This window comes from Crocodylus porosus, unplaced genomic scaffold (genome assembly GCF_001723895.1).
Source record: "Crocodylus porosus isolate Cpor-Errol unplaced genomic scaffold, CroPor_comp1, whole genome shotgun sequence".
Classification (NCBI taxonomy): domain Eukaryota; kingdom Metazoa; phylum Chordata; order Crocodylia; family Crocodylidae; genus Crocodylus; species Crocodylus porosus.
In genome coordinates, this window is record NW_017728947.1 from 77437625 (window position 1) to 77450879 (window position 13255).

At 47.5% G+C, this 13255-nt stretch overlaps 1 protein-coding gene and 2 long non-coding RNA genes across 6 annotated transcripts in view; 1 reads left to right on the forward strand and 2 right to left on the reverse strand.

Annotated features, from left to right (window-relative positions):
• Positions 1-1836: 1836 nt before the first annotated feature.
• LOC109321420 lies at positions 1837-6885 on the reverse strand. The gene is made up of 2 exons (XR_002104053.1): positions 6247-6885; positions 1837-2096 (listed from the first exon to the last, which is right to left on the reverse strand). It is a non-coding gene; the product is annotated as an uncharacterized LOC109321420 (long non-coding RNA).
• The window catches only part of GSTZ1 (glutathione S-transferase zeta 1), a 14080-nt gene continuing 3011 nt past the window's right edge, over positions 2187-13255 (forward strand). The window contains exons 1-7 of one of the 4 annotated variants that reach the window (XM_019552072.1): positions 2187-2222; positions 7532-7583; positions 8287-8354; positions 10311-10391; positions 10928-11053; positions 11799-11874; positions 12238-12290. In XM_019552072.1, coding sequence (XP_019407617.1) covers positions 2202-2222; positions 7532-7583; positions 8287-8354; positions 10311-10391; positions 10928-11053; positions 11799-11874; positions 12238-12290 — 477 coding nt within the window. In that variant the 5' untranslated portion in view covers positions 2187-2201. Of the gene's footprint in view, positions 2223-2357; positions 2376-6979; positions 7020-7531; positions 7584-8286; positions 8355-10310; positions 10392-10927; positions 11054-11798; positions 11875-12237; positions 12291-13255 lie in introns of those variants that run through there. The other 3 variants (XM_019552073.1, XM_019552070.1, XM_019552074.1) reach the window with 3 other exon arrangements.
• The window catches only part of LOC109321419, a 15548-nt gene continuing 15142 nt past the window's right edge, over positions 12850-13255 (reverse strand). The window contains exon 5 of the long non-coding RNA XR_002104052.1: positions 12850-12861. This is a non-coding gene — a long non-coding RNA (uncharacterized LOC109321419). The remainder of the gene's footprint in view (positions 12862-13255) is intronic.

Genomic DNA, 13255 nt, shown 5'->3' on the forward strand with positions numbered 1-13255 from the left:
TGTGTGTGTGTGTGTGTGTGTGTGTGTGTGTGTGTGTGTGTGTGTGTGTGTGTGTGTGTGTGTGTGTGTGTCACTGACAGGGTTAGAACATTGAGACAGGAGGCAGCTAGGTACGGTACCAGGTAACGTCCCTGCCGGGACTATGTGATGCAGCACAGTGTCCTGACAGGCAGGCAAGGAGCCCGTCATGGCAGGAGAGACACAGGTTGGTTGGTGCCCTTTAATAGTAATACCAAGCGGTATGAGTCAAACTGGGTGCGTCTTATGGTCAAGTGCATCTTATGGTCCGAAAAATACGGTACCTGGATGGCTAATAGCAGAATTGTAAAAAGAAAGGTCGGCTTAATTAGTGGAACATCAAGACAGTTAAAAAAGGAGAGAGCAGTTAACACCTGTCCAGTGCAGAGATGAGGAGGAGTCAGGGAGATGATGATGAGCAGGGATCTAGGCTTTCTCTGATTTAAATAGATTCCCAGTTTTCTCAGGAAGTGCAAGGAAAACCTGCCCCCCCCATCCACATTTTTCTGTAATCAAAATGAAACACCAATTTGTGTGTGTGTGTATGTGGATTTTGGATACCTTTTCTTAACCCAAAAATTGGGGACTTTTTTTAATCAGAGAAAACCGGGATCCCTGATAATGAGCCATGGACTCAAATGACTCCCTCACTGCTGCCTGAATAGAAATGCTCCTGCCCCTCCTGGGAAGTTTGGTTGTAAACTCTTGAGTAGAGTACAAATCAACGGAGGATGCACCTGCACCGTAGATCCCACCCCAGACACATCCAGGCAAGCATGGATGTTTGTTTCCCCAGGGACAAGTAGCAGTGCACACCTTGTGCTGCGGCTGCTTGTCCCTGGGGAACACCCATGCCACGTGTGCTCTGGCACATGGCAGTTACCCCAGTGGGGTAGGGGATGCTGGGGCCAGCAACTGTGCTGGCCCCAGCAGCCTTATCTGGGGTCCTCCTGAGACTGCATCGGCAGCAAAGAAGCCTTGCCGGCAGCTGAAGCATACCTTCAGCTGGCCAGGCTCCAGTTTTGGGTGGTGTGCACTGCCACAATGTGCACTGCCACACTTTTTTTTTCTTTTTTTTTGGCGTGGGCTTTTTTTGACCCCTGGGGTCAAGAAAATGCCCTCACTGCAAGGTAGCAGTGTAGGGAACACCTGCATGTGTGGTGCCACAGACAGGTCTACACATACTGCACATCCACGCTCGTCTGGATGCAGGCCCTCTGTGCAAACATGCATTACAATATAACCAGGGATAAAGGTTGTAGCCGTGTTGGTCTAAGAAAGCAAGCAGTCAGTGTGCTAGAGGCAGTATCTTTTATTAGACCAACTAGACAGCTGGGAAATTAAATGTTTTCTTTATTTGTAAGCTTTCAGGCACACATGCCCATCCTCAGGTATAGGTGAATGCAAAGACTAAAATTTGCCCCAGGTAGAAATGAAAATTTGAATCTCACATGAGAGTTAGAAAGTGGAGTAAGATCAATTCCAAACAGGAATCCATAACATCAAAACCATTCTGCCCTGCTGCGGGCTTTCCCAGTTCTCTGCAAGGGAAAAATTGCCCTAGTATTTTTCTGTAGTTAAAAATAATATTAAAAATGAGTTAGTATTTTTGGGAGAGGAGGAGGGGCTTGACTTTATCCGGGGTGCCTCAAGTCTAAATAGGGTTAAAAACCACTGCTTTAGGACAACCGATGCTTACAGCTGTCAGAGAGAATCCTACAAGGGCCATGCAGCAGATTAGACCTGCCTCTAACAGCAGCCCAGGCAGAGCCTGCCTGGTTTTACACTTGCACTTGGGTGGAACGGATCGATGTTGCATCTTGGGCTACGGGCAAAGAGGATGGTTTAAGTTTACAGTCTGCACTGAAACTACAGAAGGAAAACAAGTCAATCCATAGGAGAGACTGAAAAACTTTCCCTCCATTAATAAACAATCAAATATAATCTTTGGGAAAGCGCTGTCCCACGCAGGGTCCAAAGACCTGAGAAAGCAGCTGAAACTGTTCTTGCAAGAATCCCTGCAACACCCACAATAAGGCGGTAGCTTCCTCTCAGTGAGACTGGCAGCATTAGCAGACCTATAGAGAGGAAGGAAAGGAGAGAAGATTAGCCAATGTCCTATTAGCATCCCGGCAGCTGCAGATCCCTCCCTAGTGAAGAAAGAGTGGGGCTGGCGATACAAGATGAGTGCAGTCCTGGTGAAGGTATTTACTCTATGGGTGGAGAGCCACAACAGTGCAAGACTTCTTTTCAGCTAGGGGCTACTTGGGTCAGTGTAGGAGGGGCTTCATTCCAAACTGAGGATTTGTAAAAGCTACTGGCAAGTCTAGAAGTTCAAGGGAGGCAGGCTAGAAATGGTGAGCCATTGATTCAGTCTAAATAGTCCTGCAAGGTACGGTCCATGCATCTGTACAGTCACATTGTCTGCACTGGAGATTTGCGTAAGGGTTAGGGTCTATCCACACACAACAGCTATGAAGATCAGAGCCTAAATCAGCATCTGATGTTTACATGTCTCTAGGACAGAAACAAATGCAGCTTAATATAAGGACAGTTGGAGAATGGAGAAAATGTTTGAAGCGATCAAATTCTGTTTTGGCCTCTACATAGAGCAGGGGTGGGCAAAACATGGCCTGCCACACCATTCTATCTGGCCCATGGGACCCCTAAAAAATTTAGAAAATTAATATATATCTGCCCCTGGCTGCCTGTCATGCGGCCCTAGATGGCTTGCCAAAACTTAGTAAGTGTCCCTCCACCCGAAATAATTGCCCACCCCTGACATAGGGGCTCCTAAGGCTTCTATGACCCTGGCACCTGTTCTTGCCCGGGGTAGGGGGTTAGACCTGATGATTTGTTTAGTTCCCTTCTGACCCTAAGCACTATGATACTATGAAGGGTGATGGCAAATTTACAGGGGGGAAAGGGGAGGAGGGTAAGATGTTTGGATCAGTATTTGTAGCAGCATGTACTGTAAAGGAAATGGAACTAAAATTATCTTATCACAAGCGGCATCCTGTTTAGCCAGCTTTAACAGTGGGACCCTCTGCCCCTGCTATTGCCCATGTACTGAGCAGTCAAGAGCAGAGTAGTTTGCCCTGTTCTTGGTTATGATGCTAAATTATAAACCAGCAAACCACAGGTGGTGAGTTTAAGAAAGGGTTTCCTCTTGGGTGCACCTTGTAGGAACATTCTTCCCGTAGTTCCAGGATAGCTATTGTAGCTTGGGCTATCATCTTCAGGTAGTGAATGCCTACAGGGAAGTTATAGTGCAGGGGCCTAAGTAAAAGAGTGAAAGGGGCCTGGTATATGCTGGTACAGGTAGAGGCTAAGCTGAGGTGACATTTGGAGAAAAGGTTATGGAGACATGCTGACTATGGAAGCCACAGAGCCTACAATACAGTGCTCCATCTCAAGCTAAGAAGTTCTCACTGGGTACATCTACATATGCACTTTACTGCAGTTGACAAATTTGCTCTGGCGTAAAGCTTCATAATCTATGCGTGTGCCCATATTAGGGTACAGTAAATTAATTAACTCTTCCATAGGATAGTACTGCCCAGAACAAATACTATCCTATGGCAGGGTATTTACATGTGCTCAAACACAAGTGTGGACTGTGACGGGCTAGCTGGGGTACGAGGCGTGGGGGCTGCCTGCTGGCTAGCCCTGCACTGTAGCACCCTTATGCCCCACACAGCCCCTCCACCACCTGATGCCACCATCAAGCTGGGAGCTGACCCCCAGACCTGCTGCTCCAGGTCAGCTGCTCCAAGGCTCAGCATCTTCACATGTGCCTGGGACCAGCATGACTCAAATTGCTTAGATCCTAGGCACATGTAGGGATGCTGTGCCTGGGAGCAGCTGTCTTTGAAGCACACTAATTTCATGTGTAGGTGCACCCACTGAGATTTAAAATGGACCACTCAACACTAGAAGCTGTATTCTTTGTGCCTTTGTTAGATAGCTCCTTCTGCATTCTGATTCATAACTAGTAGGGCTTTCAGTCGGGCAAATGGGACTTTGTGATTACTGACCAGTGAAATGAGCTCCCAAGTACAAGTGCCACCAGGATCAGTTGGTAGTGCTTTGTTTTGATAGCTTCTTCTAGCTGGATAAGTTTGAAGTTCTTGAAGCACTTTGCAGGCATCTAAATTGGGCCTTCCAGCCTCTTTGTGAAGTTCCTATTTTGCATGACAAGGTCATGTCCTTAGGCACTCTGGGACCCAGTACCAGAGCTAGGCTTAGCCCATAAGAGTCTTTGCTCCCACTCCTCTACCCTGGTCTTGGTTTCTCCATCCCCACCCCTCTCTGCTCAAGAATAGGAAGAAAACTTAGAATCAAAGGTTCAAGGTTCTTTTCAGTGAAGGAGATGAGGATTCTCCATGGTCTTTCTTTGGAATCTGGTTGCACTTCTGCATATCCAGCTTGTGACTGGGAGGACTTATTTCTGGGATGTCCCATCACCTGTCCTCTCCCTGTGCGGACCAATTCCACAGTCTTACTCCCCACTCTGGAAAGCAGTGCTGAGTAGAATTAGCAATAATTCAAGAGTCAAATTATCCGTGAGGTTAAAGTAAGTGTGATGCCTTTCTACTCTACCATAGAGGATTGGAAGATCCACTTTAAATCTGGAGTGAGCATATCTATTTTTGTGCTGGATACAAAAGAGGGGGAAAAAACAAACTCCGGTAGGTAATTAGACTAGATAAGCCAAGAAGCAGCCCCAAACCTCCATTAACCCCTTAGCCCCCAGACTAATCTGCCTCTATAACCAAACTGGAAATGCCTACACCTTGTGCTAAAAATGGATTGACCTCAAGGGTATGTCTACCTTGCCTCCTTGTTGCTTCTGGGAGCACTGCCTTGAAGCAGGTACTGCCTGCTGGCTCTGTGCCAGCCAGATCCCCAGAATGAGTCGCTCTGGTTTGGAGTAGACCCGAGCGCATGCCAATAAGCACACCCAGGACAGAACGTAAGAGTTGTGGTAGGACATGCTCAGGACAATGGTAAGGGGACTACATGGCCTTATTTTAGTGCTCCCAGGCACAGTATGGAAGTGGCATAGCCCTGTGGTGCTTTTGTCACCCACTGGTGGAAAAGACATTCCAGAGCTGTACACCTATGACAAAGACCCTGCTTTCAACCATTCTGTGGCTGCTTGAGGTTATCAACAGGAGCCACCTGCTTCCTCATTATCCCATTTCTTCTCTCCTCTGTCTTTCCCTTAGGCACTAAAGAGGAGCATAAGCTCTGGCCCTCCAGCTGAGGGCAAGCGAAACTTAGGGGCATCCGAATCCCAAGCCTCTGGGCTTGGGCTTGCATGTAGGATGCTTGCCAAAGGATTTGGAAGTATCTGAAGCCCCAGGTTGGGGTGGAGAATACTTGCCGGTAGCAGGGCCACATATAGTTCTTGCATGATTCAAACTGATTTGTACCTAGTTTAGCTAGTTTGACCTGGGTCACGAAAAAATTTCCTTAAAAAAAATAAAGCTCTTGCTACCTGCTCCCCTTCATGAGCTGAGTGGTTCTTCCAAAGTATAGCTCAGGAGCAAAACTGGATACATTTAGAGATTGCCCCAAGGGCTATGCTTTGGAGATGCTTCCCAGCAGAGGGAAGAGTTGTTTTCAATGATCTATTAGTAGAGTCTCTGGAGCTCTTGGAGTTACAGAGCAAAGCAATTAGCATGCTACAATTAAATTCACAAATTACTGCAGATTGCAAAAAAAACCCGAAACCTACACTGAGAAGAACAAGAAAAATGTCTTCCCTAATTCTGAGAGTAAAACCAGGAAATAGGTGTATTCAAGAGAAGGCATTGTCTCATCACAGCACTGCCAGCCCCCAACTCTTCCAAAATCTTGAGCAAGGTCCCCAAGCAAATACCAACAAAAATTGTGTTGTCCACCTTGTGTTTGCCATCTGGTTATTGAGCCTTGTAAGAGTGGTATCTTCTGGCTTTGCTTTCTAAATCTGAAGGCTAATGGCTTACTTAAAAAAGAAAGCTGATATTTTTCCTTAGCCCCTGATTCTGGGAGGTGAGGCTGTAATAAACCAATTGGATAGTATCATCATACGATAAAACAGAGAGTTCACAGCACTGATATCATTCCTCCCTCTCTGCAAACCATTTCTCAGGCAGGCATCACTGGGATAATTCGTTTTATAAACAATTTTAAATAAAATGTAGCTGGAGAATTGGTTTGCTGTTTAGATTCAAGACTCACGTGCTGTTTCTGGTTTTGCCACTGACTCATGGTGTAATAATAAGCAAGTCACTTCATATCTCTCTGGGATGGAGTCAGCACCTATGAAATGGAGATATTGTTTCATGCAGTGTATGTGTGGTCATATGAGGATTAATATATTAATCTCTCAGGAATGCATTAATATATTAACCTCCAACAGACGAAACTATAAATAGGAAATGGCTTCCTAATCAATAGGAACCAAAAATAAGCTTTATATGCAGAAGAGGGACCTGCATTATGCTAAGCAGAGTGAGTATTTTTCAGTGTTTTACAGAAAGATAGGCTCTGGCTGGCACCCATGCAATGAGCGCAGAAACCTCTATTTGCAGATTCTGGTTTCTTTCTATACCCACCCCCCAGTCTGTGATTCTGCACTCGCAGCTTCTGACAGCCTGAGAGTCCCTGTAACAACAGCAGCATGGCAAAATCTAGATAAATAAATATGACCCAACCATCCTCAGATAGTAGAGATACCAAAGTGATGGGCATGTTCCAACAAGCTAACGAGTATAGTGGATGGGTCTCTTAAGGGGCATCCACACCGAGCAGAAGATAGCTGGCTGCAGTTGCTGTATCTTCTGGCTACAGGAAGCCAAGATTTTGGAATATGGCACTTTTCTCATTGGTGGTAAGGACAGAACCTCCCACCCCCACCTCGGCTGAGCTAAAGGGAAAGGCTGTGGGAGGTGGCTTTCACTCCCTGGAGTGAACTGAACACACAGACCATGGCATCCTCGCCCTCTGGGAAGGTGAGATCTGAGGGGTGTGAAGTAGGGGGGGAGCCGGAGTTCCCTCAGGACTCTGGCAGTTTGTTTCCCTGTATTCTCAGCACTCAGGGAGCAACAGCTGTTCTTCCACACTAGAAATGTACTCTGCTTGTCCCTGGATGGCGTGAAGGGACACCTCATGCCACTGGATTTCAATTGCAGCTTAATATTCACTGGGAAATTTTATTTTGGAAATCAGTGACACAGGTCAAGATGCTGACATCTGAAAGTAACAATGAGGGACATTTTGAAGGGGCTAGAATCACCAAACTTGTATTTGTATTGTATTGCAGGAAGCTGGATCAAGCAGGAAATAGTGGTAACATTTTTGAACCCCCAAAAGGAATTGTCCCACCTAAAAGCAGAGGGAGCACCTAGAGCTCCTCTTTCTTAATTAGCGAGTTTCTTTGAATGTCTCATATTAATGCTGGGCTCTAGCTGGACAACTTGCAGAGTCACTATCATGTAATTGGCTTTCCTCTCTCTTTCCCCAGCCGGTTCTCTATAGTTATTTCCGAAGTTCCTGCTCCTGGAGGGTGAGAATTGGTAAGGTCTGGTGGTTAACTCTCCTTTGCTCTAGCACTGTTGCCTCAGCACTTTTTCTGAACAGTAACCTTCCCTCCAATAAAGCCACCTAATCAGTGACCTATTGAGAAACAGAATTCAGCAAAAATAGGACTTTGAGTTTTCTCCATTTCCCCAGGGAGAGGCAGTAGCAAACACCAAAATCATTTTGGTGGCTCCGGGCAGATGGGGAATGTAGGAGTTTCCTCGTGTGCTTGGTACACACTTTTCACTGTTTTCATGACTGAAATTGTAAGAGGAGTTTCATCTCAGGACTGGCCTTCCATAGTGGGCTTTGGATGGCTTCCCCCCTCCCTGAATTCCTCTTTTCAGACACTTTCAGAGCCAGTTAAGACACATTCTTTCTCCATAAAGCTAATGGAATCCAGATGTCCAGATCTGCATTCCTTAAAGGGGCCTGCACTGTGTTACTACACTGATGCTGCCTCAAACTGATCTTATCTGGTCTTGCCAGGAAAGCAGTTAGACCTGCTCAGTACTTGGCTGAGAACAGTTTCAACATGGTCCTGCAGGAAGTGGTGTGGGTACTCTTCCTGTGAGTCCCTGTGCTAGGAGGTGCTGAGTTGCAAAACCATTTAGTAGGAGGCACTCTCCCCTGTTCATTTCCTTTGAAACCTGCCTGGCTTCACTCTGTCTCTGAATCCATGTTTTGCATTCCCTCTAGCACTGGCTCTGAAGGGAATCACGTATGACCAGGTGCCAGTGAACCTCCTGAAGGATGGAGGACAGCAGGTAAGAGAGAAGAAAAATACTGTCAGTCTTCCCAGGTGGCCTGCGCAGACTAAGCTTGGGTTTACTGGAAATAGGTGGGCTATAGGCTGAATTAGTTGCTAGAAATTCAATCAGAGGTCATCAGATGCTGTGGAAAACTAGACCCAGGTCACCTACTGGGAACATAAGGGTCAAAGAACTTATTTCAGATCTCTTTGATATCTCATTGTCATCTCTGACCTGTCTGGGGTCCTCAACTCCTTTTCTTGGTGTCAGTGTAAGCAAACAAAAAAGCTGAGATCAGGCCTCTACAGCTTGGAGATGTATCAGGCCTTGGAGGTCTCTTTCTAAGGAAAACAGTCAGAGCGTCATTGCTTGGGATCTTTAAACCCAGAACTGGGTGGAACGCTGAAGAAGCTATCGAAAGAACTAATCTTGCTCTGGCCTTCAGAAGTGAAGGGGAAAATCGTTACACGAGACCTAAATATTTTCTCCACCCCTCTAATGTCTGTGCCTGTCGGTGTCCAGGAGGTTGAAGGCCCTCTCTGGCTTCAGTCACAATGGGCACTTTTAAACATGCTTCATTGGGGGGGCACTTTAATTAGAGTGACTCCAAGAGCCACTGTAATTAAAATGCCACTGCGTCTCATGTATCAGCGTCCCTGTGCTGAAAAATATCAGTGGGGTGCTTGAACTAAAGCTTGTTCAACAACCTTTAGCTCAAGTGCCCCTGCCGCCATTTTTCAGCATGGGGACACTCGTACACGAGACACAGGAGCCTGCTGGAGTGTGGCAATTGTCACACTCCAGCAGGCTCAATTAACTGAGTCTGCTCCGATGTGCTGGAATTCCAGAGTGTCAGAGCAGCTTCGCTGCTTGTGTATGGACGCTCAATGATAAGACATATTCATTGAGTGCAGGCAGTAAAAAATGAATGCTGTCTGCTTCTGGTGCAGCCCTGGGTCATACAGGGTGACACCAGAAAACACTGGCATTTGTCAAGATGTATGAACCATGTATTAGTGCAGTGGTGCCCAACCTTTTTCCCTAGCAGGCTGGATGGGAAGTGTCCAGGCTGTCTGTGGGCTGGATCTGGCTGGTGGCCCCAATCTGGTGCCCAAGGCAGATGTCGTAGGACCCCATCTGGCCACATGAAAGGCAGCCTGGCACCAATCCAGCTGCATGGAGGATGGGGGCATAGCCTGGCCCCAGCCCAGCCACTGCAGGAAGAGGGTGTGTCTCAGCCCCATCCAGCTGTGCGGGGAAAGGGGGTGAGGCCTGGCCCTGAATCAGCTGTGTGGGGGTAACAGGACAATGGGAATTTGGCAGCAAGGGAGGATGGTCGTATTAATGGCCGCTGCTCCCTAGCCACCACATTTCCTGACCTGTGGGGAGTCCCATGGGCCAGATGCAGTGGCTCTGCAGGCGCACATTTGGCCCATGGGCCAGATGCTGAGCATCCCTGCACTAGAGAATGACTGGCCATGTGGCATCACTGAGGCTGGGGTTTGGGTATGACAATATGATCTTCCCTGAGGGATTATAACAGTGACAGTGCAGTTGCACTGCTATAGCAGTTGGGAAAGGACTTCTGAACTTGTCCCCAAGCCAGTGAATAATGTGGAGGTAATGCTGTATGCCCTGCACATAACCCCAGTGGCCCCTGGAACCTAGTAGGAGCACACTAGCATCCAGAGGTGGCTCAGGACATGCCAGGACTAGTGGGACTGATGCAGAGGGAGAAGCCAAGAAAAAAAACCTAGCTGGAAATCGTATGGGTACCAGTGGAGCAGGTCTGCCCTTCCCTTTGCTACATAAAAAGGTGAGCAACAAAGTGAAGCTGGCACATACTCCTCCCAGACAATCAGATGCTGTGAGACCATTTACAGAGCTCTAGGGTCCCTGAGGATTCCTGTAAGGGAATGTTGGGTTTTATAGGCTACAGGGAGTAGTAATCTCAGGGTCTTCTCTCCCCAGCTTACTGCTGAGTTCCAGGTAGTGAATCCAATGCAGCAGGTCCCAGCCTTAAAAATTGATGGCATCACCCTTTCTCAGTCGGTGAGTGACCCAGCAGCTCTGCCTGTTAATCATTCACTCTGTCCTGCTTTCCTGCCTGGAAGCAGGACTTTAGTCCCAGGGTGCCTGGTCTCGGAGTTAGTGACCACTTGGCATCTGAGATGAAGAAGATGATCCAGACTGGGAGGGAACTAGAATGGCACTCCTGCAGGCAAACTGCTGGGGAAAGTTGTTTGCCCCATCCCTGCTACCAAGAAATGCTCCTTAGCACATGGTGTTAGTAATCCTAGTTCAGCAGCTGCTTTAAAATCCCACCTCAAACCAAGCAGTTTGCCTAGCAGAACCTGTCAAGAGGACTAACATCAGGTGGTATGAGCCAGGTCAGTCAAGTTTCCCTGGAGCTGTTTCTCTGCATAAGGAATCTTTGCCATGGGGCAATTAGAATAGCCCTAACCACTGCTGGACCAAGCAGACTGGAAGTCTTTGCCCATGACTCCCCCACAGTTTTTGTCTTATATTGGGGCTGGCCTTCCTTATCATCCCACTAGTATCCTACCCCATCTCCTTGCTCCTTGCAGCTGGCCATCATTGAGTACCTGGAAGAGACCCGTCCTAACCCCAGACTCCTGCCTCAAGACCAGAAGAAAAGAGCCCAAGTCCGAATGATCTCAGATCACATTGTTTCTGGCATTCAACCACTACAGGTACTGTCCTGTCACAAGCAGGCATGTGAAATGCAGACTGATGTAAACCCAGCCTGGGGTCTCTAAGCAATTCCAACAGCATCATGCAGTTTAAACTGCTAGCGGGCAACAGAATACTTCTCACAAAACTGGTGATATCAGATCCAGAGGCATAACAATGCAGCTGAGCACCCAGGAGAGCAGGATGCATGGAGGCACTAGTAGCTTCTGGTTGCCACCAGCATACTTCTGTAGCTGTAGTGGAAACTCTTATTTTTCTACCCCCAAGTTGGTGGCCAGAAATGCTGTGCTGTTTACCTTACTAATCAGACCAAATCCGGGCGCAGTGTGGATAGAACTATCTGCCTAGTTCCTCAATGGAAAAAACATGATACTGTTGCCAAGGCAAGATGATCTTCCCTGAGCAATCTCTGTGGGATGCCAGGGCTTCTCTTCAAGAACAGCTGAATTTAGCTGCAGGGTGCCAGACTTCAGCTGCAGGATTTAACATCTTGTGGGGATGAGTGAGCCCCGGTGGAGGAGTGTTCTGGAGTGGGCTGTTTGGGGGAACTCTGAGAATGTAGCTGGAATTTGTGATTCTGTCAGCAAGAGCAGAAAACAGAGTGGTCTAATAGGAGGATCTTGTGTCCATCCCTAGTGCCCAGTCCTCTTCTGTTCCCAACTCTGACCCTGTCTGGGGGAGGTTTTGGGCAGGTTGCAGCCTGCTGGGTCAGTCTAACTTGGCAACTTTCTTTGGCCTTCTCAGAACCTGGCCATCCTGCAACGAGTGGGAGAGAAGAAGCTGGAATGGGCTCAGCACTACATTACAAATGGCTTTCAAGGTATGTCCCATAGGTGACATAATCAGCATAGTTGTAGCTGTGTGGGGGGTTTAAAGTGGCAATTCCAGGGAATTGTTAGGTAAACAGTTTCCTGCATTCACTGAGACTGGACTTGATGGCCCAGGAGGCCCCTTCCGATCCTCTCTCAAATGGCTGCTGGGGCCCAAGTATCATCTCATTCCTGCCTTTGTGATTTTCACCTCCCTGCAGGTACCCTCCTGAGCAGCCCCGCTCAAGGCCTGGGGTGGCTCATTCCTTCATTCCTGTCAATCAAAAAGGCTGCTGTGTTTTCCCCCATCCCCTCAGACAGCCCCTGAAAGTGAAGTCCCCAGATTCCTGACCCAGCATGACCTCTTTCCACAGCTCTGGAGCAGATCCTGAAGCACACAGCTGGGCGCTATTGTGTCGGGGATGAGGTAAGATGTTCAGGCAGAGTGCTGCTCACAGAGAAAACAGAAATCCAGCACCTCTTACATAGCAGTGGAGATCAGGGGTTTGGGCCATGGCCTGTGCTCAGAAGTTGAAGCAGAAGTTAAGCTTCAGGTATCTTAGTTAAGTCATTACTTGGCATCCTGCAGACTCGAGTGCCCTTGGCTAGTCCTCATTTAGGAAATAGCTCTTTGACTTGATCTCCCATACAAGAAACTAGATTGCTTTTTTCCTAGTGTAGTGGGGTTGGCAAAAAGCCTTACAACAGAAGGAAAGTTCACTTGTCCCTCTCTGTAAGCTGGTTGCCAGATACCACAACACATGATCTGCCTTGACAAGTTTGTGGAAGTTGGCCAGGTTAGAGTAAGCTGGAGAATGGGATACACAACACTTGACCTCCAGGGCAGTGGGTCCAACTGGGTCCATTTGTTAGCTGTTTTATGGTCCCAGGAGTCAAATGTGGGATGGGAGGGATATCAGTCCTATTCCTGAGGAGCAGGCATCTCCAGAAGAGACTCAGTAGAATATAAGGACTAGATACCCTTTGAGGTGGCTTTCCTAGTCAGAAGGAGCACTCTGGCAGTAATGGTGCCCCTGCACTACTTGCAGTGTCAGTACATGGCTCAGTTTCCAGCCCTGCCAAGCTAGCATCAAATTCTCTTAAACACTTTTAAGAAAAGGGAGATTACCCTAACGTAGCACAGATTACATGCCTATTTTTTACAGGTAGAGGAGAAAACACACAGCCCCTAGGCTAAAAAGTCCACTTCTACTTCTCCCCAACACGACCTAAAAGGAAGTCGGTCTTACAGTTAAAGCACTGATTTGGGCCTCAAGAAATTTTCATTCAGTTCCCTTCCACAGACTTACTGTGTAACCTTGGTCAAGTCATTTAATATCTCACACACACACACACACACACACACACACACACACACACACACACACACAC